The 27,723-nt window shown below is 38.4% G+C and overlaps 1 protein-coding gene across 5 annotated transcripts in view; it reads right to left on the minus strand.

The window, feature by feature from the left end:
• LOC123536261 (zinc finger protein 76-like) overlaps window positions 1-27,723 on the minus strand; it is a 171,850-nt gene that overhangs the window by 7,508 nt on the left and 136,619 nt on the right. For all 5 annotated transcript variants that reach the window (XM_045319261.2, XM_045319263.2, XM_045319260.2 and 2 more), the window contains 3 exons: window positions 23,405-23,632; window positions 15,560-15,675; window positions 11,154-11,321 (listed from right to left, as the gene is read on the minus strand). In XM_045319261.2, the coding sequence (XP_045175196.1) occupies window positions 11,154-11,321; window positions 15,560-15,675; window positions 23,405-23,632 (512 nt within the window). The remainder of the gene's footprint in view (window positions 1-11,153; window positions 11,322-15,559; window positions 15,676-23,404; window positions 23,633-27,723) is intronic.

The raw sequence follows: 27,723 nt of genomic DNA on the forward strand, positions 1-27,723 counted from the left end.
CTACATTCGAAAAAACGATCTACTGTAGATACCTGTAGGTAATGTGCAGTTTTTTTCCCTAGGGACCATCCTCAAACTGTGGGTAGGTATACACAAAACAAATTTGTTTATGATTTTTCCCCCATATGGTAAATGGAAAATACTCTCTATACTAAAACTGTCAAGGCTAAAAACTAGAGTTGCCATGCTTTTCCATAAAAGGTTACAGTGGTTTATTTTTTAACAAAATAAATTTTAAGTAAATTTAATTCTACTTTGAAGATGGAAGAGTGAAAAGCCATAATTATCACAACATTCACAAAGGTATTATTTTTAACTGTAGTTACTCTAGTACCAAATTTATGTCCAGAAAAATTTAAGTACAAAAGGGGCATAATTTGGTCAAAAATACAAATCAAGAGTTATGGGGATTGTTACCACACATGCAGATGATGACGATAAAGATACATTTTAAGTTTCAAGTCATTATCTTATATTGTACTAATGTTATATCCAGAAAGCGAAGATTGCCAAGAAACTTTGAGTATGAAAGGGGCATAATTCTGTCAAAAAAAAAACAATTAGAGTTATGGTGATTATAACCACGCACATAAATGATGATTATAAAGAAATATTTTTAATTTAAAGTCATTATTTTTTAAAGTACGAAAGATATGTCTATAAACGAAGCTTTCAAAAAAATTTAACATGAAAATAGTTCCAAGTATAACAACTTGGTGACCTTAACCTTAAGTTAATGGGCCCAGCCCCTACACATACTTTGTTTGTATGCTGGACAATATTTATGTGAAGTTACAGTAAGATATAACAACAGTAACAATGACAGAAAAACAAAGGTTGCCGAAAATCTTTAACCTTAAAAATAACCTAAGTATAACACCTTGGTGACCTAGACCTTGGGTATAATGGGCACAGCCCATGCACATACATTGTTTGTAAACTGGACAATGTTTATGTGAAGTTACAGTAAGATAGAGGCAATAGTAACAAAGACATGACAGAAAAACAAAGGTTGCCGAAAAACTTTAACCAAACTAGAAGATGCTTTTGCAAAAAAGCGCATGTCTCCCCCAATGCAAAGTGGTATAGGCAAGAAGTCAATAGGAGTCAGGAGCGAAAGTCAAAGAGACACTGATGGTTGGCTGCAATAGGGATCATCTACTTGGCATGTCCAGTCATCCTGCTAAGTTTCAACACTCTTGGCCTAGTGGTTCTCAAGTCACTGTTCAGGCTCCTGTGACCTTGACCTTTGATCAAGTGACCCCAAAATAAATAGGGGTCATCTACTCTGCATGTCCAATCATCCTATTAAGTTTCAACATTCTAGGTCAAGTGGTTCTCAAGTTATTTTCCGGAAATGATTTCACATGACCAGGCCCCTGTGACCTTGACCTTTAATAGACTGACCCAAAAATCAAAAGGGGTCATCTACTCTGCATGTTCAATTATCCTATGAAGTTTCAATATTCTGGATCAAGAGGTTCTCAAGTTATTGATCGGAAATGGTTATCAATGTTCAGGCCCCTGTGACCTTGACCTTTAATGGAGTGACCCAAAAATCGATAGGGGTCATCTACTCTGCATGAGCAATCATCCTATGAAGTTTCAACATTCTGGGTTGAATGGTTCTCAAGTTACTGACCGGAAATTGTTTTCCATGTTCAGGCCCCTGTGACCTTAACCTTTAATAGAGTGACCCCAAAATTAATTGGGGTCATCTACTTTGCATGTACAATCATCCTATGAAGTTTCAACATTCTGGGTCAAGTGGTACTCAAGTTATTGATTGGAAATGGTTTTAAATGTTCAGGCCCCTGTGACCTTGACCTTTAACAGAGTGACCCCAAAAACAACAGGGGTCATCTACTCTACATGACCAATCATCATTCTGTATGTCCAATTATCTTATAAAGTTTCAACATTCTGGGTCAAGAGGTTCTCAAGTTATTGATCAGAAACGGTTTTCCATGTTCAGGCCCCTGTGACCTTGACCTTTAACAGAGTGACCCCAAAATTGATAGGGGTCATCTACTCTGCATGACCAATCATCCTATTAAGTTTCAACATTCTGGGTCAAGTTGTTCTCAAGTTACTGACGAGATATGTTTTTCAATGTTCAGGCCCCTGTGACCTTGACCTTTAACAGAATGACCCCAAAATCGATAGAGGTCATCTACTTTGCATGTACAATCATCCTATGAAGTTTCAACATTCTGGGTCAAGTGGTACTCAAGTTATTGATTGGAAATGGTTTTAAATGTTCAGGCCCCTGTGACCTTGACCTTTAACAGAGTGACCCCAAAAACAACAGGCGTCATCTATTCTACATGACCAATCATCCTATGAAGTTTCAACATTCTGGGTCAAGTGGTTCTCTAGTTATTGATCGGAAATGGTTTTAAATGTTCAGGCCCCTGTGACCTTGACCTTTGACAGAGTGACCCCAAAATTAATAGGTGTCATCTACTCTTTATGACCAATCATCCTATTAAGTTTCAACATTCTGGGTCAAGTGGTTCTCTAGTTATTGATCGGAAATGGTTTTCAATGTTCAGGCCCCTGTGACCTTGAACTTTGACGGAGTGACCCCAAAATCAATAGGGGTCATCTACTCTTCATGACCAATCATCCTATTAAGTTTCAACATTCTGGGTCAAGTGGTTCTCTAGTTACTGACGGGAAATGTTTTTCAATGTTCAGGCCCCTGTGACCTTGACCTTTGACGGTGACCCCAAAAACAATAGGGGTCGTCTACTCCAGCAGCCCTACAACCCTATGAAGTTTGAAGGTTCTAGGTCAAATGGTTCTCCTGTTATTGCTCGGAAATGAAGTGTGACGTACGGACGGACAGGGCAAAAACAATATGTCTCCCCTAGAGGGGGGGAGACATAACAAGCTCATGCCGACACTGTGGTGAGTAGAATAGCACCCATTCTCTGAATAGTGGAGTTAAAAACTGGTGGTTTGTAGCCAAAGTCAAACTTGACCTGTATTTAAAGATGTTACACCTGTGTACCAACAATGATTTAAACCTGTCAAGGCTTTCATGAGTTATTGTGCGGAAGCCATGAGTTTGGCAAATGGGCCCAGCCCCTGCACATACTTTGTTTGTATGCTGTACAATGTTTATGTGAAGTTACAGTAAGATATAAGCAATAGTAACAAAGATATGACAGAAAAACAAAGGTTGCCGAAAAACTTTAACCAAACAAGAGGACCATGATGGTCCTGAATCGCTCACCTCTTCCCACATGACCCAGTTTTGAGTATGACGTCGTTTTTTCTATTATTTGACATAGTGACCTAGTTTTGAACTTGACCTAGGTATTATCAAGATAAAAATTCTGACCAATTTTCATGAAGATCCATTGAAAAATATGGTCTCTAGAGAGGTAACAAGGTTTTTTTATTATTTGAGCTATTGACCTAGTTTTCGAAGGTACGTGACCCTGTTTTGAATTTTAACTAGATATCATCAAGGTGAACATTCTCACTAATTTTCATGAAGATCTCATGAAAAATATGGCCTCTAGAGAGGTCACAAGGTTTTTCTATTTTTATACCTACTGGCCTAGATTTTGACCGCACGTGACCCGGTTTCGAAACTGACCTAGATATCATCAAGGTGAACATTCAGATCAATTTTCATGAAGATCCATTGAAAAATATGGCCTCTAGAGAGGTCAAAAGATTTTAATAATTTTAGACTTACTGACCTAGTTTTTTACCGCAGTTGACCCAGTTTCAAATTTGACCTAGATATCATCAAGATGAACATTCAAACCAACTTTCATACAGATCCCATGAAAAGTATGGCCTCTAGAGAGGTCACAAGGTTTTTTTTATTATTTGACCTACTGACCTAGTTTTTTAAGGCACGTGACCCAGTTTCAAACTTGACCTAGATATCATCAAGGTGAACATTCTGACCAATTTTCATGAAGATCCATTCACAAGTATGGCCTCTAGAGAGGTCACAAGGTTTTTCTATTTTTAGACCTACTGACCTAGTTTTTGACCGCAGTTGACCCAGTTTCGAAAGTGACCTAGATATCATCAAGATGAATACTCAGACCAATTTTCATACAGATCCCATGAAAAATATGGCCTTTAGAGAGGTCACAAGGTTTTTCTATTATTTGACCTACTGACCTAGTTTTTGAAGGCATGTGACCCACTTTCGAATCTGACCTAGATATCATCAAGATGAACATTCAGACCAACTTTCATACAGATCCCATGAAAAATATGGCCTCTAGAGAGGTCACAAGGTTTTTCTATTATTTGACCTACTGACCTAGTTTTTGACGGCACGTGACCCACTTTCGAACTTGACCTAGATATCATCAAGATGAACATTCTGACCAATTTTCATGAAGATCACATGAAATATATGGCCTCTAGAGAGGTCACAAGGTTTTCTATTTTTAGACCTACTGACCTAGTTTTTGACCGCATGTGACCCAGTTTCGAACTTGACCTAGATATCATCAAAATGAACACTCAGACCAACTTTCATACAGATCCCATGAAAAATATGGCCTTTAGAGAGGTCACAAGGTTTTTCTATTATTTGACCTACTGACCTAGTTTTTGATGGCACGTTACCCAGTTTTGAACTTGACCTAGATATCATCAAGGTGAACGTTCTGACCAATTGTCATGAAGATCTTGTGAAATATATGGCCTCTAGAGAGGTCACAAGGTTTTTCTATTTTTAGACCTACTGACCTAGTTTTTAAAGGCACGTGACCCAGTTTCGAACTTGACCTAGATATCATCAAGATGAACATTCTGACCAACTTTCATAAAGATCCCATGAAAAATGTGACCTCTAGAGTGGTCACAAGCAAAAGTTTACGGACGGACGCACGGACGGACGACGGACACCGCGCGATCACAAAAGCTCACCTTGTCACTTTGTGACAGGTGAGCTAAAAAGCTCATGTTGACGCTGTGGCGAGTAGAATAGCATCCCTATTCTCTGAATAGTGGAGCTAAAAATTTGTGCTTTGTAGCCAAAGTCGAACTTCACCTGTATTTTATGATGTTATTGTGACTTAAGTTGTGTGCAAGTGTGGTTAAAACTGAATATAAAATATCACTCCTATTGTGTTCACAAGGTAAAAATTAATAAATTTTGGCTCTTTCAGGGGTCAATCAGGGGCCGTAACTCCGGAACCAACAGAAATAGATCTTGGATTCCATGATACCAAAAATTATTACCTGTGTACCAAAAATTATTTATATCTGTCAAGCCTTTCAGGCAAATTTAAAGTTGGAAAGGGGCCATAACTAAGTCAAACAAGAGGGTCATGATGACCCTATATCGTTCACCAGTTCTTGGCCTTGGAATCATCAAGATAAATTTTATTATAAACATTCTGACCAAGGGTCATAAATGTTGCCTCTAGTGTTAACAAGTTTTTGCTTTGATTTGAGTGATGACCTAGTTTTTGACCCCACATGACCCAGTTTCTAACTTGGCCTAGGAATCATCGAGATAAACATTCTTACCAAGTTTCATGAAGATAGGGTCATAAATATGGCCTCTAGAGTGTTAACAAGCTTTTCCTTTGATTTGAGCAGGAGACTTAGTTTTTGAAGCCACATGACCCAGCTTCATATATGGCCTAGGAATCATCAAGATAAACATTCTGACCAAGTTTTATGAAGATAGGGTCATAAATGTGGCCTCTAGTGTGTTAAAAAGCTTTTCCTTTGATTTGACCTGGCTTTTGACCCCACATGACCCAGTTTCTAACTTGGCCTAGAGATCATCAAGATAAACATTCTGTGCAAGTCTGTATCAAATCAAAGCATAAATAAAACTTCTATATGGCTGAAAGGGCCAAAATAGAAAATTGTGCCCCTTTCTGGTGCAGTAACTCTAAAACCCATGAAGGAATCTAGCCGGTTTTAGAAAGGAACAGAGATCTTATTGTGACTTAAGTTGTGTGCAAGTGTGGTTAAAACTGAATATAAAATATCACTCCTATTGTGTTCACAAGGTAAAAATTAATAAATTTTGGCTCTTTCAGGGGTCAATCAGGGGCCTAACTCCGGAACCTATCATTAGACCTGAAGGATTCATCATGGAATCCAAGATCTATTTCTGTTGTTAAAGATATTTTGCAGGTTTGTATCAAATCAAAACATAAATGAAGTCTCTATATGGCTGCAAAGCCAAAATAGCAAATTTTGGACGTTTAAGGGACCATAACTCTGGAACCCATGATGGGATCTGGCCAGTTTTCAAAAGGAACCAGGATATTATGCCAATACAAGTTGTGTGCACGTTTGATCAAAATTGATTGCAAAATGTGGTCACTATTGTGTTCAAAAGAAATTGTAAATGGAAAACGGATGGACGAAGGATGATTACAAAAGCTCACCTTGTCATTACGTGACAAGTGAACTAAAAATGGTGGTCTGTAAGCAAAGTCGAACTTGACCTGCATTTTATGATGTTACACCTGTGTACTAACATTTATTTAAATCTGACAAGCATTCTCGAGTTATTGTCCGGAAACCATGAAAACCAACGGACCAACAGACAAGCTCACTCCTATATACCCCGCCCCCCCACCCCCCAATCTTTGTTTGTGGGTGTATAATCATATTGAAATTCTTTCAAGATCTGTTACAAGTAGTGTTACTCACTGATCCGTAGTGGTGTTTTGTAAACTCCAACTGTTAATGACTTCATTAAAGACTCGCTCTCAAAGACAAATTTGGTCAACAGATGTTTACATTTCTTCATGTTTTTTTTCAGTTAAATTTGGACCAAAAGGTTGTTTCACCAACATTTAGACTCCTATCCAGAATATGTACTATACACTGGTACACACCATACACGGTAAGGTACTCTCTGGACCAGGGCTCGGGAAATTTTGAAAACTAAATTGGTCAAAATGAAATCATGGCATCGCACTACCCCCACCCACCGTATTACACATATCTAATATACTATATTTGTAAAACATGATAGAACAAGCAAATTCGATGAATTGCTATCCCCCGCCGAAAGGGTTTGTGCTGAGGAATGGCAAAAAGATATATCCGGCAAAAAGTTAAGGATGTTAATAAGAAGCAAATAATTTCATTAGTCAAAATCAATTTAACAGAAAACAAATGTTTAACTAGAAAATGCTTTTGTAAAAAAGCGCATGTCTCCCCCAAAGCAAAGTCCTATAGGCAAGAAGTCAATAGGGGTCAGGAGCGAAAGTCAAAGAGACACTGATGGTTGGCTGCAATAGGGATCATCTACTTGGCATGTCCAGTCATCCCGCTAAATTTCAACACTCTTGGCCTAGTGGTTCTCAAGTCACTGTTCAGGCTCCTGTGACCTTGACCTTTGATCAAGTGACCCCAAAATAAATAGGGGTCATCTACTCTGCATGTCCAATCATCCTATTAAGTTTCAACATTCTAGGTCAAGTGGTTCTCAAGTTATTTCCAAAAAATGATTTTACATGATCAGGCCACTGTGACCTTGACCTTTAATAGACTGACCCCAAAATCAATAGGGGTCATCTACTCTGCATGTTCAATCATCCTATGAAGTTTCAACATTCTGAGTCAAGTGGTTCTCAAGTTATTGATCGGAAATGGTTTTCAATGTTCAGGCCCCTGTGACCTTGACCTTTAACGGGTGACCCAAAAAACAATAGGGGTCATTTACTCTGCATGACCAATCATCCTATGAAGTTTCAACATTCTGGGTCGAGAGGTTCTCAAGTTATTGATTGGAAATGGTTTTCCATGTTCAGGCCCCTGCGGCCTTGACCTTTAACAGAGTGACCCTAAAATCGTTAGGGGTCATCTACTCTGCATGACCAATCATCCTATGAAGTTTCATCATTCTGGGTCAAGTGGTTCTCAAGTTACTGACCGGAAATGGTTTTCAATGTTCGGGCCCCTGTGACCTTGACCTTTCACAGAGTGACCCCAAAATCGTTAGGGGTCATCTACTCTGCATGATCAATCATCCTCTAAGTTTCAACATTCTGGGTCAAGTGGTTCTCAAGTTATTGACCGGAAATATTTTTCAATGTTCAGGCCCCTGTGACCTTGACCTTTAATGGAGTGACCCCAAAATCGATAGAGGTCATCTACTTTGCATGTACAATCATCCTATGAAGTTTCAACATTCTGGGTCAAGTGGTTCTCTAGTTATTGATCGGAAATGGTTTTCCAGGTTCAGGCCCCTGTGACCTTGACCTTTGACAGAGTGACCCCAAAATCAATAGGGGTCAATTACTCTTTATGACCAATCATCCTATGAAGTTTCAACATTCTGGGTCAAGTGGTTCTCTAGTTATTGATCGGAAATGGTTTTCAATGTTCAGGCCCCTGTGACCTTGACCTTTGATGGAGTGACCCCAAAATCAATAGGGGTCATCTAATCTTCATGACCAATCATCCTATGAAGTTTCAACATTCTGGGTCAAGTGGTTCTCTAGTTATTGATCGGAAATGGTTTTCAATGTTCAGGCCCCTGTGACCTTGACCTTTGACGGAGTGACCCCAAAATCAATAGGGGTCATCTACTCTTCATGACCAATCATCCTATTAGTTTCAACATTCTGGGTCAAGTGGTTCTCTAGTTATTGATCGGAAATGGTTTTCAATGTTCAGGCCCCTGTGACCTTGACCTTTGACAGAGTGACCCCAAAAACAATAGGGGTCGTCTACTCCAGCAGCCCTACAACCCTATGAAGTTTGAAGGTTCTAGGTCAAATGGTTCTCCAGTTATTGCTCGGAAATGAAGTGTGACATACGGACGGACGGACGGACAGGGCAAAAACAATATGTCTCCTGGGGGAGACATAATTAAAGAGTACATAATAAATGTATGATACTCTGATCCTGACTAAAGAATTTATTTTGAATGGGATATGCTTACTGTAATAAGCTTAGCTTTTAAAATTAAATGCAGTTAATTGAAATGTGTGCTTGAAGTTTAACTGGAATGAAATATTGTCTTTGAGTGGTTTGGCACCAGGTGTTGCTGTTTTACATGTACATTTTGAACTTAAAAGATCAGATGTCCTTAACAGAACACAGGTAAGATATCTTGAACATGGCTGAGGGCAAGGTTTGTGCAGTCACAACTTAACATGTTAAAAGGTTTGAACATTTAAAAAAAAAAAAAAAGGAATGGAAATACATATATCTATATATAGATATATATCTATATATAGATATATGTATATATTTATTTTTTTAGGGGGAACGGGAGAGGAAACAAAATTTCACATGTTGATTATAAATATTGATTGAAAATTAAAAATGAAAAAAAAAAAAAAAGGTAAAAGGGTTAAGTTGGAGAGGGGGGTGGGGGGCAGAGGATGCATGATCAGTGGTGGGCATGACTGGGTGGAGAAGTGAGGTGGGGGAATGGTACAACTTGGAAGGTTTGAAAAAAATCTAAAATAAGAAATAAAAAAAAAAATTTGGGGGGGGGGGGGGGGGGGGGGGGGGGGGGGGGGGGGGGGGGTGTGACCAAGGCAAGTGGGTGACCAGGTGTGGGTGCACAACTTCACATGTTTATAATAAATGTTCACAGAAAAGAATGAAAGAAATTTAATGAAATTCTGCCAAATGGTAAGTTTGTTATGTACAAATATGTGGATTTTTAGACAATTAAAGGGCAATAACTCTGAAGTTACAAAAAGAAATCCGTACAAAATTGTCTGTGCACAACCACATTATAGTGCTCTAAATTCTGTTAAAGTTTCATAGTTCTAGGTCAAATATATCAAAAGTTATGATGCAGAAATTGGCATATCTATAGATCTATAGTACCCTATATAGTTAACACTAGAAACTTCTAAGGGCCATAACTCTGGTGTTACTTGGGCAATCTGTCTGAAACTTGAATGGGCCCCATAACCTCATAGTGGTGAACATGTATATGATGTTTGTTTGAAAAAAATCTAAAATAAGGAATGATTTTTTTTTTGGGGGGGGGGGGGGGGGGGAGGTGTGTGATCAAGGTAAGAGGGTGACCAGGTGTGGGTACACAACTTCACATGTTTATAATAAATGTTCATGGAAAAGAATGAAAGAAATTTAATGAAATTCTACCAAATGGTAAGTTTGTTATGTACAAATATGTGGATTTTTATACAATTAAAGGGCAATAACTCTTAATTTACAAATAAATCCAAACGAAATTGTGTGTACACAACCACATTATGGTGATCTAAATTCTGTTTAAGTTTCATAGTTCTAGGTCAAATATATCAAAAGTTATGATGCAGAAATTGCCATATTTATAGTACCCTATATAGTTAACACTAGAAACTTCTAAGGGCCATAACTCTGGTGTTACTTGGGCAATCTGACTGGAACTTGATGGGCCGCAAGAACTCATTGTGATGAACATGTATATGAAGTTTTAAATAAATATTCCCAACCATTTCCTAGATATGGCTCCGGACGGACGGACGAAAAGACGGAAGGACGGACGGACGGACAACGCCAAAACTATATCCCTCCGACTTTCGTCGGGGGATAATAAAGAACTTAGTATGTCATGCATTAAAAATAATTTACAAGTCACCACGAGTTACCATACAGTCATTCAGTGTTATATGTGATCATTATTTTGTTTAAATTTCAAAGTTTTTCTGAGAAATTCTTGCAGGGATAAAATTGCCAAGGCATTGTTTTCTTGGCACCGTGTTTTTACCTAACTAGTCTAAAAGCCAACACACATGAAATAAAACAATCCGTCGGCTACATGTCTAAATAAAATAAGTGGGTCCCAGTCAAAATCATTTGGATCCAGTCAGAAGCATTTGGGTCCAGTAAAAAAATGTTTAAATAATACACTGCTGTCAGATGTGCTGCGTGAGCACTGTAGTGTCACATGCTAATTACCGACCTATTACCAAGGTGACAATCAGAATGTTTGACACGTTTATTGATTATCTGAGGTTGCAATCAACAATTTCCTGCTTGGCAGGTGATCGTGTATCGAGATTTCAGACCGAAATTTATACTTTTCTCCATTTTTACCGAACTGATTTTTTTATCGTTTTTCCACTTCACAAATCGGTCCGAAACAAACAAACCAGCAAATTTCCCGAGCCCTGCTCTGGAATAACCAACTTAAGTAAAACAAAATAACCACGTGTATCTACCTGTAATGCTTCTAGCTGAGCAGGATCTGTAATAACAAACACTTGTTGACCCTGATCACTGAGGGTAAAAGCTACCCCAGCCTGTTGTAACAAAGTTGTCTGACTGTGGAGTGGCGATTGTAGAATGTCTACACCAGTTGTTAAACCTTCAGATCCAACAAATGCCAACTGCAACATGCCAAAAACATACATAGTTCATTTATTCATTTAACTGCTGCAGAAAAAAAAATGTTAGCAAGAAAAGACTGGTTGTACCTAAACTCAGCAAGAAATGTCATACATATAGGTTACAGATCATTTATTGACTTTCTAATGCAATTAAATTTGCCGAAACGGAGCGCAGTGTATTGAAGACAAAACTTAATGATTTAGAATGTCAATAAGTGTATCTATAACCGACTTATAGTTAAAACGCCCCTTTTCATCAATCAACACAGGGAACCCTTCTTCGAAATTACCTTGAATCAATAGAAAGATTTTTTTTAAATTTGCACATTTGTACATAGTGACTTTTTAGCTCACCTGTCACGTAGTGACAGAGTGAGCTTTTGTGATCACCCTTCGTCAGTCCGTCCATCCACAATTTCTTGTGAACAAGATAGAGACCACATTTTGTAAGCAATTTTGATCAAACTTGTATAAAACTTGTGTTGGCATGATATCTCAGTTCCTTTCGAAAACTGGCCGGATCCCATCATGGGTTCTAGAATAATTGCCCCTTAAAGGGCCAGAATTTGCTATTTTTGTGCGTCAACAATTTCTTGTCTGCACGATAATGGTTTCATTCATGATTTTATTTTAACCAAACTTGCACACAACTTGTATCACCTTTCTTGAACCGGCCAGATCGAATTATGGGTTCCAGAGTTATGGCCCCTAAAGGGGCCCAAAAATTTAGCATATTTTGACCTTGTCTGCATAATACAGCTTCATTATGATTTGATTTTACCAAACTTGCAACAATTTGTATCACACGTGAGATCTTTGGTTCCTTTTCTGAACTGGCCAATTCCTTCATGGGTTCCAGATTTTATGGCCCCTGAAAGGACCAGAATTAGCTATTTTGACCTTGTCTGCACAGTAGCAGCTTCATTTATGACTTGACTTTTACTAAACTGGCACACAACTTGTATCACCGTGAGATCTTGGTTCCTTTCTTGAACTGGCCAGATTCCTTCATGGGTTCCAGATTTTATGGCCCTGAAAGGGCCAGAATTAGCTATTTTGACCTTGTCTGCACAATAGCACTTCATTTATGATTTAATTTAACCAAACTTGCACACAACTTGTGTCACCATAAATCTTGGTTCCTTTCTTCACTGGCCAGATTCCGTTAGGGGTTTCCAGAGTTATGGCCCCTGAAAGGGCCAAATAAGCTTTTTTGACCTTGTCTGCACAATAGCAGCTTCATTATGATTTAAATTTTTAATTAAACTGCAGAAAACTGTGTCACCATAAGATCTCAGTTCCTTTCTTGAACTGACCAGATCCCATTTATGTTCCAGAGTTATGGCCCCTGAAAGGGCCAAAATAAGCTTTTTTGCCCTTTGTCTGCACCATAGCAGCTTCATTTTTTGATTTGATTTTAATCAAACTTGCACAAAATTGTGTCACCATTAGATCCAGTTCCTTTCTTGAACTGACCAGATCCCATAACGGGTTCCAGAGTTATGCCCCCTGAAAGGGCCAAAATTAGCTTTTTTGACCTTTTCCTGCACAATAGCAGCTTCTTTTATGATTGATTTTAACAAAACTTGCACACAACTTGTATCGAACCAAGATTTTGGGTTCCTTTCTGAATGGTTAGATCCTTTATGGGTTCCAGAGTTAGGGCCCCCTGATAGGGCCAGAATTAGCTATTTTAACCTTGTCTGCACAATAACAGCTTCATTTATGATTTGAATTTAATCAAACTGCACAAAACTTTTGTCACCAAAAGGTTTTGGGTTTCCCTTTTTCTTGAACCGGCCATTATCCCATCATGGGTCCAGATTTAAACGGCCCCCGAAAGGACCAAAATTAGCTATTTTGACCTTTTCGGCATAATAGCAGCTTCATTTAATTTTTTGATTTTAACCAAACTTGCACACAACTTGTATCACCATAAGATCTTGATTCCTTTTTATACGCCCGAAGGGACATATTATGTTATCACCTCGGTGTCTGTCAGTCTGTATGTCTGTTGGTTAGCAATTACCCTTCTGCTCTGTAACTGTTGAACCCTTGAAGGATTTCAAGAAACCTGACCCCACATTTCACCTCATCGAAACAATGTGCAAGCGCATTTGGGAAAGGCTCACTTCAAGGTCAAGGTCACGCTTAGGGGTCAAAGGTCATATGATTTTTGTTTTGTGTGTATATTGCTCTGCATTTGCGTCATTGCAGTGCTTTTGTTTTTTTTTTTGGCAGACCCTTCTTTTGTTGACCTACAATTAATTTTTTTCAGTTACTTCCCTTTTATGTTACTATAAATAGCTTTAGTAAGTAACTTTATTTTATTGGCTGTAGGGAAAAACCGAGACCACTTTTCTGTGGTACAACATGGATGGTACCTCCAATTTTTAGGTGTATTTTGACATATCTGTACCTTGTTAGAATTTTTATTTCTTTTTGGTTAAATTCCGCGCTTTGTTGTTCCTGTCCTTTGGACTTAGATATTTTTTCTGAGGACTTAGATTAATTTTTAAATTTCTTCCCTTTTTTGTTCCTGCCCTTTGGGCTTCATCAGTCAAAATTTTGGCTCGATGTAACCCTTCGGGCATGAAACTACTGGCCTGATTTGAAATAATTTATTTGAAGTAACTTTAAAAAATTTCAACTACATTTTCTCTTTAATTCTTTTGATTGAACTTGATTATGATTTTTTGACCTTCTTGTCCTTAAGTGCAATGATAACAGGTGAGCGATATTGGGCCATTTTGGCCCTCTTGTTATAATATCTTACTAAAGAATCTGTTACTGTTTTATTTTGCAAAGGTGATTTTGCGAAAAAAGTTTAAGATTTGAATTTGAATTTCCTCTGAAGGTGAGGCCAACATTGTTTGTATACAAAATCATGTGGATGTAATTATAAATACATACAGTACAAGTAGTTTGTAGAACACAATATTATACTGTTATTCAATGAAAATATAATATCATGATTAACTCATAATAATCTAACAGTTATAACTTAAAAATAAAACAAGACAGTTGGTTGCTTTTGCTCAACATTTATACATGTATATAGTAAGCGCACTCTGGTTTATTTTTAGATCAGTAGAGGTAATTGACCTCCGGGTTACATTTTGATTTTAATGAACAATAGGAAAAAGTGCACTTCCCAGTCAATGCTGTATTAAAATCGGGGAGATAATACAAAGAGTGAAAGGTGCAGAAATATAAAGAAGAAAAAACAATTTGAATTTATATACTTGGTCCATTCATTATATAGACACATTGTTTCTAGTATGCAGTCCCTGTTTTGGCAGTTGCTCTGCCTCCCTTAATGTGGCAAATCCATAGTAGGTGGAACAATGAACACTCATTAATTTTGTACTACTTCCAAAATAAAGTGAACCAATTTTTTCAGTTATGAAATAATACGAAAATATGTTGGTTACTTTTTTGAAAATCATTCGCTTGTCATTGGATAAAAAAGATGTTTGAACTATAATATAATTTATGCTCAAAACACCTTTAAGAATAGTAACACTTTCTTTATCACTACTGACTTATAAGTCAATTAAAATTTCAACAATAGTCTTACAATTAATCATTAAAATCCAGACTTTTATCAATGGATCGGACATGGTGTAACAGATTATGAATTTACAGTCTCCCGTACACATCTTTAGATGGAAAATGTTCCTGAAAGGCTGTAAAAATAGGTTTTGAGAAAGTACAATCTGACAGGACATACCTGCTGTGTAGCATCAGAGTACATTGTGTCAGGACATACCTGCTGTGTAGCATTGAGAAAGAACAATGTGTCAGGACATACCTGCTGTGTAGCATTCAGAAAGAACAATGTGTCAGGACATACCTGTTATGTAGCATTGAGAAAGTACAATATATTAGGACAAACCTATTGTACCTGTTGTGTAGCACAAAGAAAGTACAATCTAACAGGACATACCTGCTATGTAGCCCAAAGAAAGTACAATGTGTCAACATACTTGCTGTGTAGCACAAAGAAAGTACAATGTGTCAAGACATACCTGTTGTGTAGCATCAGAAAGTACAATATGTCAGGACAAACCTGTTGTGAAGCACCAAGAAAGTTAATCTGACAGGACAAACCTGTTGTGTAGCACCAAGAAAGTAACTCTGACAGGACATGCTTGTTGTATAACACCAAGAAATTACAATATGTCAGGACAAACCTGTTGTGAAGCACCAAAAATGTACAATCTGACAGGACATACCTGTTGTGTAGCATCAGGTGCATTAATGACAAGAGCACCTTCCCCATCTTCAGTGAGATCATCTTGATTTACCAGTCCTAGTCTCATACGCTTGCCAGGGGGCTCCAACCCTTCACCTGCAACATACAGAATATGTATGAAAGGTTTTATTCCTTTGACGTAACAGTTACTTATTACTCAATCACACCTGGATAGCTGAAAAGGTAGAACTCATTAATCTTTATTCAATCAGCAGGTCACAGGTTCCAATTTCAAAATAGGTTTTAAGTTTTGGTGGTCACTGTCTTGATTGTAACAGTCAGAAGCATTACTTGTCTGTTTGTGTAATTATTCTGATACTGTTACATTTTCAAGCAGAACTACAGTTATCATGTTGTTGCTGGTAACATTTCTGTTCTCACTTACTGCTCTGTTTACATTCAATAATGGTTATCTAAGGAGTAACTGATAATATGATGTAGTTAAATACCAGATTTTCAACATTTGTGGAAACCATTTTTCTGTTTCATTAACAGTGACCTTGACACAAGTCACAGAAATATAATCCAAATCTTTATCTCTGTTTAATCTCTTTTTGGTAACAATGATTCAAATAAAATGCAAAGCCAGTTCTTCATATAAGCTTGCTACTCAATAAGCCTAGTGGCAGTATGTCAACCCCAAAAACAGTTATAAACCGGAAACTAACTTTGATGATCACAGTGAAAATCCCCTCTCCTCTACTATGAGTAAGGCCTTTACTTTAACTTTATGGCATATAAATGTCTCATTTTTATTACAAACTAGATGTGTGTCTATAGGACATAAGTGCCCATACTCCTGTCACTGTAATGGTTTCATGTCTCTGGGTGAAATACAACACAAACTTTTAATTTTCACTAAGCCATGGGCCATGATTCTTGCTGTGTGAAATAAAAACTAGATGCTCACAGGCAACATGTCAAGCCCACTGAGGTCTGGGTGTTGCACGCGGCACTCTGTTTCATTGAGGCAAACATATATGCCAAATAAAACTAGAAATGTGTCCATGGGACGCAGATGCCCACACTACATGACAAAGGACACAAATTTTTTCCTAGGTCAGGGACCATAACTCCTACAATACTGAATGAATCCGGACGCAAAACCCCAGGTGCACAACTGCACATGCTTACCAACATTCCTGTAAACTTTGGTGACTCTAGGTCAAATATTTTTGGAGCTACGCGCGACACAACATTAAAATGACCAATTTTTAACTAAGTCAGGGGCAATAACTTCTACACGACTGAATGAATCCGGACACAAAACCCCAGGTGCACAACTGCACATGCTGACCAACGTTCCTGTAAACTTTGGTGACTTTAGGTCAAATACTTTTGGAGATACGTGCGACACAACATTAAAATGACCAATTTTTACAAAGTCAGGGGCCATAACTCCTACATGACTGAATGAATCCGGACGCGAAACCCCAGGTGCACAACTACACATGCTGACTAACAGTCCTGTGAAGTTTTGTGACTCTACGTCAAATACTTTTGGAGCTAGGTGCGACACAACATTCTCAGAAGGACGGAAGGACGGACGGACAAGGGCAAATCTATATGCCCCCCACCAAAGTGGGGGCATAAAAATTAAAAAAAGATTGCTTTATGCATGGCAGTTACAGCCCGGACAAGCTCTAACATGACCTTTGACCCCCATGTGTGACCTTGACCTTTGAGATAGGGACCTGAGGTTTGCGCAAGACACTCCGTCTTATACAGGTGAACATTTCGCCAAAGAAAAAAAAGATTGCTCCATACTTATCAAAGTTATGGCCTGGACAATCTCTAAAATGACCTCTGACCCCTAGCTGTGACCTTGAACTTTGAAATAGGAACCTGAGGTTTGCACATGACACTCTGTCTCATTGTGTAAAACATTCATGTCAAATATAAACAAGATTCCTCAATGCATGTCAAAGTTACGGGCCAGACAAGATCTGACATAACCTGTGACCTCCAACTGTGACGTTGACTTTTAAGATAGGAACCTGGGGTTCATGCATGACACTCCGTCTCACTGAGGTTAACATTCATGCCAAATATAATGCCGCACATACACTGAACAGCCATGGACAACTATGTCTTCGTTTCTGCAAGCGGGCTCGGAAAAAAACAACTCCAGGTGTAAAAATTCACATGCTGAATAATATTCTTACATGTCTCATGACTCTAGGTGAGACACATGAGAAACAAACTTGCATGCCATTTATGCATATTTTATACTTAATCAAGGGCCATAACTTTCACCTGACGGACAGAAATCCTGAACAAAATCCACTCTGCATTACTTCACATGCTGAATAATACTCCTATTATGTTTCATGACCCTATGTCAAATACATTTTAAGATACCTGCAACACAAACTTTTATGTCCTTTTATGCATAGTTTTGACTAAATCAAGAGCCATAACTCTGGTCTGGCTGAATGAAATCTCTAACAAAAACCCAGGTACACAACTTCACATGCTGAATAATATTCCTGTAATGTTTAGTAAATTGTAGGTCAAATACTTTATGACGCACATGTAATACAAATTTAGGCCTTTTTTATGCATAATTTTGATTAAGTCAAGGGCCATTAATCTGATCTGGCTGTGTAACATCCCAATTAAAACACCAAGTGCACAACTTCACCTGCTGAATAACAATCCTGTGAGGTTTCATGACTCAGGGTCAAATACTTCATGAGATATGAACAACACAAATTTGGATGTGACCACAAGATATAGTGTGAAGCCATCTCTTCATATAAGCTTGGTATACAACAAGTTTGGCGACAGTAAGTCAATCCGAACTAATGTTTTCAAACTGGAAGCCACCTTTTTGATGATACCTTATCAAAAGGTATAAACAGAACATCATTGCCTAGGTTCTATGAAGAGCTGGAGGAGCTGCAAAGTAAAGACTACTAGTGTTGGTGAATGCCAGCACAGTTTTACCATATACTGAAAAAACACACATTTTCGCTCGTTCAAAATTTGGCGCATCTGAAATTTGAGTATGTTTGCGAGGTTTAATATTCGTGAAATTGTGAAAATGGTATCCTACTTGAATTTGAATTATACTAATGGTGAATATTTATGCGAGTTATTTTTCTGAAGATGTAGGGCCTCACGAATATAGTGAAAATTAAACCCTCTCGAATATTTCTGCTTTTACAGTAAGTTCGCGATAAGAAATATCAGCGTATTTAAGAAATGTGCAGATCAGATACCTTGTGCCTGTTCTTGGCAATGTGGGAAATGTGTAGATCAGATACCTTGTGCCTGTTCTTCGTAATGTAGGAAATGTGTAGATCAGATAACTTGTGCCTCTTCATGGTAATGTGGGAAATGTGTAGATAAGATACCTCGTGCCTGTTCTTGGTAATGTGGGAAAATGGGTAGACCAGACACCTTGTGCCTGTTCTTGGCAATGTGGGAAATGGGTAGATCAGATACCTTGTGCCTGTTCTTGGCAATGTGGGAAATCTGTAGATCAGATAACTTGTGCCTGTTCTTGACAATGTGGGAAATGTGTAGATCAGATACCTTGTGCCTGTTCTTGGCAATGTGGGAAATGTTGTGCCTGTTCTTGGCAATGTAGTAAATGTGTAGATCAGATACCTTGTGCCTGTTCTTGGTAATGTGGGAAATGTGTAGATCAGATACCTTGTGCCTGTTCTTGGCAATGTGGGAAATGTGTAGATCAGATAACTTGTGCTTGTTCTTGACAATGTGGGAAATGTGTAGATCAGATACCTTGTGCCTGTTCTTGGCAATGTGGGAAATGTTGTGCCTGTTCTTGGCAATGTAGTAAATGTGTAGATCAGATACCTTGTGCCTGTTCTTGGTAATGTGGGAAATGTGTAGATCAGATACCTTGTGCCTGTTCTTGGCAATGTGGGAAATGTGTAGATCAGATAACTTGTGCTTGTTCTTGACAATGTGGGAAATGTGTAGATCAGATACCTTGTGCCTGTTCTTGGCAATGTGGGAAATGTTGTGCCTGTTCTTGGCAATGTAGTAAATGTGTAGATCAGATACCTTGTGCCTGTTCTTGGCAATGTGGGAAATGTGTAGATCAGATACTTTGTGCCTGTTCTTGGCAATGTGGGAAATGTGTAGATCAGTTACCTCGTGCCAGTTCTTGGTAATGTGGGAAATGCGTATATCAATTACCTTGTGCCTGTTCTTGGTAATGTGGGAAATGCGTATATCAATTACCTTGTGCCTGTTCTTGGTAATGTGGCAAATGCGTATATCAGATACCTTGTGCCTGTTCTTGGTAATGTAGGAAATGTGTAGATCAGATACCTTGTGCCTGTTCTTGGCAATGTGGGAAATGTGTAGATCAGATACCTTGTGCCTGTTCTTTGCAATGTGGGAAATGTGTATATCAGATACCTTGTGCCTGTTCTTGGTAGAATAGACAATGTATTGATACTCAGACATCTTGTGCCTGTTCAAGGCTATGTGCCTTTCCTTAGTAGTGTATAAATATGTAGATTAGAGATGTGTTCTGCCTGTTCTTGGTAGAATAGGAAATGTGTATATAAAATACCTTGTGCCTGTTCTTTGCAATGCAGGAAATGTGAAAAATGATACCTTGTGCCTGTTCTTGGTAATGTGGGACATATGTATATCAGATACCTTATGCCTATTCTTGGCAATGTGGGAAATATGTATATCATATACTTTGTGCCTATTCTTGGCAGTGTAGGAAATGTGTATTTCAGATACCTTGTGCCTATTCTTGACAATGTAGGAAAAGTGTATATCAGATACCTTGTGCCTATTCTTAGTAATGTGGGAAATGTGAAGGTAAGATACCATGTTCCTGTTGTTGGCAATATAGGAAATGTAAAGATAAGATACCATGTGCCTATTCTTGACAATGTGCAGATCAGATACCTTGTGCCTATTGTTGGCAGTGTAGGAAATGTGTATATCATATACTTTGTGCCTATTCTTTACAATGTGGGAAATGTGTAGATCAGATACCTTGTGCCTGTTGTTGGCAATATAGGAAATGTGTAGATCAGATACCTTGTGCCTGTTGTTGGCAATATAGGAAATGTCAAGATAAGATACATTGTGCCTATTCTTGACACTGTGGGAAATGTGTAGATCAGATACCGTGTGCCTATTGTTGGCAGTGTAGGAAATGTGTATATCATATACTTTGTGCCTATTCTTTACGTGGGAAATGTGTAGATCAGATACCTTGTGCCTGTTGTTGGCAATATAGGAAATGTGTAGATCAAGATACCTTGTGCATATTCTTGACAATGAATGTGGGAAATGTGTAGATCAGATACCTTGTGCCTATTGTTGGCAGTGTAGGAAATGTATAGATCAGATACCTTGTGCCTATTTTTGATAATGTGGGAAATGTGTAGATCAGATACACTGTGCCTATTGTTGGCAGTGTAGGCAATGTGTAGATCAGATACCTTGTGCCTATTCTTGACAATGTAGGAAAAGTGTATATCAGATACCTTGTGCCTATTCTTAGCAATGTGGGAAATGTGAAGATAAGATACCATGTGCCTATTCTTGACAATGTGGGCAATGTTAAGATCAGATACCTTGTGCCTATTCTTGACAATGTTGGAAAAGTGTATATCAGATACCTTGTGCCTATTCTTAGCAATGTGGGAAATGTGAAGATAAGATACCATGTGCCTGTTGTTGGCAATATAGGAAATGTGAAGATAAGATACTTTGTACCTATTCTTGACAATGTGGGAAATGTGCAGATCAGATACCTTGTCCCTTTTGTTGGCAGTGTAGGAAATGTGTATATCATATACTTTGTGCCTATTCTTTACAATGTGGGAAATGTGTAGATCAGATACCTTGTGCCTATTGTTGGCAGTGTAGGCAATGTGTAGATCAGATACCTTGTGCCTATTCTTGACAATGTGGGAAATGTGCAGAACAGATAGCTTGTGCCTGCTTTTGGCAATATAGGAAATGTGTAGATCAGATACCTTGTGCATATTCCTGACAATGTGGGAAATGTGTAGACCAGATACCTTGTGCCTATTGTTGATAGTGTAGGAAATGTGTATATCATATACTTTGTGCCTATTCTTTACAATGTGGGAAATGTGTAGATACCTTGTGCCTATTGTTGGCAGTGTAGGCAATGTGTAGATCAGATACCTTGTGCCTATTCTTGACAATGTGGGAAATGTGCGGAACAGATAGCTTGTGCCTGCTATTGGCAATATAGGAAATGTGTATATCAGATACCTTGTGCATATTCTTGACAATGTGGGAACTGTGCAGAACAGATACCTTGTGCCTGTCCTTGGCAATATAGGAAATGTGTAGATCAGATACTTTGTGCTTATTCTTGGCAATGTGGGAAATGTGTAGATCAGATACCTTGTGATTATCCTTGGCAATGTGGAAAATGTGTAGATCAGATACCTTGTGCCTATTCTTGGCAATGTGGGAAATGTGTAGATCAGATACCTTATGCCTATTTGTGGCAATGTAGAAAATGTGTGTATCAGATACCTTGTGCCTGTTCTTGACAATGTTGGAAATGTGTAGATCAGATACCTCGTGCCTATTCTTGGCAATGTAGGTTATGTGTAGATCAGGTATGTTGTGCCTTTTCTCTGCAGTGTAATAAATGTGTATATCAGATACCTTGTGCCTATTCGTGGCAGTGTGGGAAATGTGTAGATCATATACCTTGTGCCTATTCTTGGCAATGTAGGAAATGTGTAGATCAGATACCCTGTGCATATTGTTGGCAGTGTAAGAAATGTGTAGATCAGATATCTTGTGCTTATTGTTGGCAATGTGGGAAATGTGTAGATAAGTTACTTTGTGCCTGTTCTTGGCAATGTGGGAAATGTGCAGATCAGATATCTTGTGCCTATTTTTTGGCAATGTAGGAAATGTGTAGATCAGATACCCTGTGCATATTCTTGTCAGTGTAATAAATGTGTAGATCAGATACCTTGTGCCTATTCTTGGCAATGTGGGAAATGTGTAGATCAGATACCTTGTGCCTATTCTTGGCAATGTGGGAAATGTGTAGATCAGATACTTTGTGCCTGTTCTTGGCAATGTGGGAAATGTGTAGATCAGATACCTTGTGCCTGTTCTTGGTAATGTAGGAAATGTGTATATCAGATACCTTGTGCCTGTTCTTGGCAATGTGGGAAATGTGTAGATCAGATACTTTGTGCCTGTTCTTGGCAATGAAGGAAATGTGTAGATCAGATACCTTGTGCCTGTTCTTGGTAATGTAGGAAATGTGTAGATCATATACCTTGTGCCTGTTCTTGGTAATGAAGGAAATGTGTAGATCAGATACCCTGTGCATATTCTTGGCAATGTGGGAAATGTGTAGATCAGATACTTTGTGCCTGTTCTTGGCAATGTGGGAAATGTGTAGATCAGATACCTTGTGCCTGTTCTTGGCAATGTGGGAAATGTGTAGATCAGATACTTTGTGCCTATTCTTGGCAATGTGGGAAATGTGTAGATCACATACCCTGTGCCTATTCTTTGCAGTGTAGGAAATGTGTAGATCAGATACCTTGTGCCTATTCTTGGCAATGTGGGAAATGTGTAGATCAGATACCTTGTACCTATTCTTTAGCAATGTAGGAAATGTGTAGATCAGATACCTTGTGCCTATTCTTGGCAGTGTAGGAAATGTGTAGATCAGATACCTTGTGCCTGTTCTTGGCAATGTAGGAAATGTGTATATCAGATACCTTGGCCTGTTCTTGGCAACGTGAGAAATGTGTATATCAGATACCTTGTGCCTGTTCTTGGTAATGTAGGAAATGTGTATATCAGATACCTTGTGCCTGTTCTTGGTAGAGTAGAGCTTCACTTTCAGCTGTAACATCCTCTCCATGTGTAGTACGTTTGTGCATGGCAAGTGTAGATGTCTGCCGGTATGTCTTACCACATCTAGAGCAGGTATATGGCTTGGCATGTGTGTGTACAACATGATGCTTGTATAGACTAGAGTATTCTGTGAAACGTTTACCACAACCCATTACAGTACAAACATAGGGCTTCTCCCCTGAAATAAAGACAAAGGAATGTTTACCACAACTGATTACAGTACAAACCAAAGGGTTTCTTCCCTGAAAAAAATACAAAGGAATGTTTACCACATCTGATTACAGTACAAACCAAAGGGCTTCTCCCCTGAAATAAAGATAAAGGAATGTTTACCACAACTGATTACAGTACAAACCAAAGGGTTTCTTCCCTGAAAAAAATACAAAGGAATGTTTACCACATCTGATTACAATATAAACCATAGGGCTTCTCCCCTGAAATAAAGACAAAGAAATGTTTACTACAACTGATTACAGTACAGACCATAGGGCTTCTCCCCTGAAATAAAGACAAAGAAATGTTTACCACATCTGATTACAGTTTAAACCATAGGGCTTCTCTCCTGATATAAAGACAACAGTGAAACATTTGCCACTTGTTTATTACAGTACAAACTTAAGAGTCCACTCACCCCCCCCCCCCCCCCCCCCCCCCCTTTGAAATAACAACAACACACAAATGCTACCAGAATATTATGTAAAATGTTTACCAGAATTCATCATAGAACAAGCAAATCTGATGAATTGGTATCCACTACCAAAAGGGTTTGTGGTGAGATATGGCAAAAAAATACATCTGGCAAAAAGGTAAGGATGTTACTAAGAAGCAAATCATTTCATTAGTCAAAATCAATTTAACAGAGAACTAATGTTTAAAGTGTACATAATAAATGTATGTTACGTTGATCCTGACTAAAGAAATTATTTTGAATGGAATATGTTTACTGTAATAAACTTAGATTTTAGAATTAAATGGAGTTATTTGAAATGTGAGCTTGAAGTGTAACTAGAATGAAATATTGTCTTCAAGTAGTTTGGCACCAAGTGTTGCTGTTTAACACGTACATTTAAAAGAACAGATGTCCTTAAGACAGCACATCAAGTAAGATATCTTGAACATGGCTGGTGGCGGGTGGATGTGGTTACAACTTCACATGTTGAAGGTTTGAACATTTAAAAAAAAAAAAGGAATGAAAAAAAAAAAAAAAAAAAAAAAAATATATATATATATATATATATATATATATATATATATTGTGTGTGTGTGTTTGGGGGTGGGGGGGGGGGGTGAATGGGTGAGGGTACAAAACTTCAAATGTTGATTACAGATATTGATGGAAAATTAAAAATGAAAAAAAAAAAATGTTGGGGGGGTCGGATGCACATAATCGGAGTGGTGGGCATGACTGGGTGGAGGAGTGAGGTGGGGGAACAGTACAACTTTACATGTTGATAAATATTCATGAAAATCTAAAATAAGGAATGATTTTTTTTTTTTTGGGGGGGGGGGGGGGGGGGGGGGGGGGGGGGGGGGGGTGACCGGGTGTGGGTACACAACTTCACATGTTTATAATAAATGTTCATGGAAAAGAATGAAAGAAGTTTAATGAAATTCTACCAAATGGTAAGTTTGTTATGTACAAATATGTGGATTTTTAAACAATTAAAGGGCAATAACTCTGAAGTTACTAAAGAAATGCGGACAAAATTGTGTGTGCACAACCACATTATGGTGATCTAAATTCAGTTTAAGTTTCATAGTTTTAGGTCAAATATATCACAAGTTATGAAGCTAGAAACTTCTAAGGGCCATAACTCTGGTGTTACTTGTGCAATCTGACTGAAACTTGACGGGCCTCATAACCTCATAGTGGTAAACAAGTATATGAAGTTTTATTTAAATATTCCCAACCACTTCCTAGATATGGCTCCAGACGGATGGACAGACGGAAGGACAACGCCAAAACTATATCCCTCCGACTTTGTCGGGGGATAAAAAACATTGGATTTCTACTTCGAAAGAAAGGTGGCATTCAAACTTTGTTCTTTATAAAGTTTTACGCTCAGAAGTGTTAATGGTATTGACAAGATATTCACAACACATACCAGGATTTATAACTGAGCATAAATCCACTTACTGAAAATCAGATATTTTAACCATAGCTAAAAGTTCCCTATGTCTAAAACTAGAATTGATTCATTAAGTAGATGGCTATATAAGCAAATAAGGTTATTTCTAGAAATAATTTATGATTTTATAGTAATTTTCATGCCAGTTTTGAAAATGCAAGAGGTACTATATACAGATATCAGTGAAAATACAACCATCCCCCATAAAATTCTATCTACAGAATTAATGGATCTTACCACATCTAGGGCAGGTATATGGCTTGGCATGTATGAGTAAAATAAGATGAATGTTATAACTTATCCTATCTTCATGCAAAACAAGGCAGTCAGAAAGACAGCTAAATCCCCCGTCACTGGTATGGATAGTTAAAGGGTAAACCTTTGACCTTGAGCTGTGACCTTGACCTTGAACTCACATGGCTGACCCATGAATTCTGCACATCGTCTTGATGAGGTGATCATTTGACCCAAGTTTCATGAAAATCCTTCAAGGGGTTAGGAGATAAAGTGCCCAAACCTTTGACCTTGAGTTGTGACCTTGACCTTGAGTTGACATGGCTGACTCATGAGTTCTTGATGAGGTGATCCAGTGGCCCAAGTTTGATGAAAATCCTTCAAGGGGTTTAGGAGATACAGAGTGGGCACAAAAAGGAAGGCTCAAACCTTTGACCCTAAGTTGTGACCTTGACCTTGAGCCTGCATGGCTGACTCATCAGTTCTGCACATCGTCTTGATGAGGTGATCATTCGACCCAAGTTTTATGAAATTCCTTCAAGGGGTTAAGGAGATATAGAACTGACACGAAATGGAAGGCTAAAACCTTTGACCTTGAGTTGTGACCTTGATCCTGAGCTGGCATGGCTGACTCATGGGTTCTGCACATCATCTTGGATAGGTGATCATTTGACCCAGGTTTCATATAAATCCTTCAAGGGGATTAGGAGATACAGAGATTACAGAGCGAACACAAAATGGAAGGCTCAAACCTTTGACCTTGAGTTGTGACCTTGACCTTGAGCGGGCATAGCTGACTCATAAGTTCTGCACATCGTCTTGATGAGGTGATCATTTGACCAAAGTTTCATGATTATCCTTCAAGGGGTTTAGGAGATACAGAGTGGACACGAAATGGAAGGCTCAAACCTTTGACCTTGAGTTGTGACCTTGACCTTGAACCAACATGGCTGACTAATGGGTTATGCACATCGTCTTGATGAGGTTATCATTTGACCCAAGTTTCATGAAAATCCTTCAAGGGGTTTAGAAGATAAAGAGCGGACATAAAATGTTACAGAAGGACAGAAGAACGGACGGAGACCATTCCTATAACCCCTGACCACTCATGGCGGGGGATTTATAAAGGCAAAAATCAAGGGCTATGATAAATTTTGCTTTATCAGGTCAGTGACTTGATAAAGCTTAGCAGACTACGTTTTCAAATATTTTTTTAAAACGACACCATCTTGTTTCTGAGAATAATTGCTAAACAAGAGGGTCATCATGACCCTATATCGCTCACCTGTTAAACTTGGCCTTGGAATCATCAAGATAAACATTCTGACCAAGTTTCATGAAGACAGGGTCATAAATGTGGCCTCTACAGTGTTAACAAGCTGTTCCTTTGATTTGAGTAACAAGCTGTTCCTTTGATTTGAGTGGTGACCAAGTTTTTCACCCCACATGACCCAGTTTCAGATTTGGCAAAGGAATCATCAAGATAAACATTCTTACCAAGTTTCATGAAGACAGTGTCAAAGATATGGTCTTTAGAGTGTTAACAAGCATTTCCTTTGATTTAAGCGGGTGACCTAGTTTTTGACCCCATATGACCCAGTTTCGAACTAGGCCTAGAAATCATCAAGATGAACATTCTGACAAAAGTTTCAAGAAGATAGGGTCATAAATGTGGCCTCAATAGTGTTAACAAGAGTGTTGCCAAGCGGGGCAATATATGCCCGAAGGGTTACATCAGAGGATGGGAGCAAAATTTTTAAAGAACTTGACTGTTGAAGCCCGAAGGACAGGAAAAACAAAAAGAAGAAATTCCAAAAAGAAAAGTCCACAAAAAAATTCTTACCAGGTACAGTTATGTCAAAATACATGTAAAAATAGGATGTACCATCCATGTTGTACCACAGAA

Source organism: Mercenaria mercenaria, chromosome 17, assembly GCF_021730395.1.
Source record: "Mercenaria mercenaria strain notata chromosome 17, MADL_Memer_1, whole genome shotgun sequence".
Lineage (NCBI taxonomy): Eukaryota > Metazoa > Mollusca > Bivalvia > Venerida > Veneridae > Mercenaria > Mercenaria mercenaria.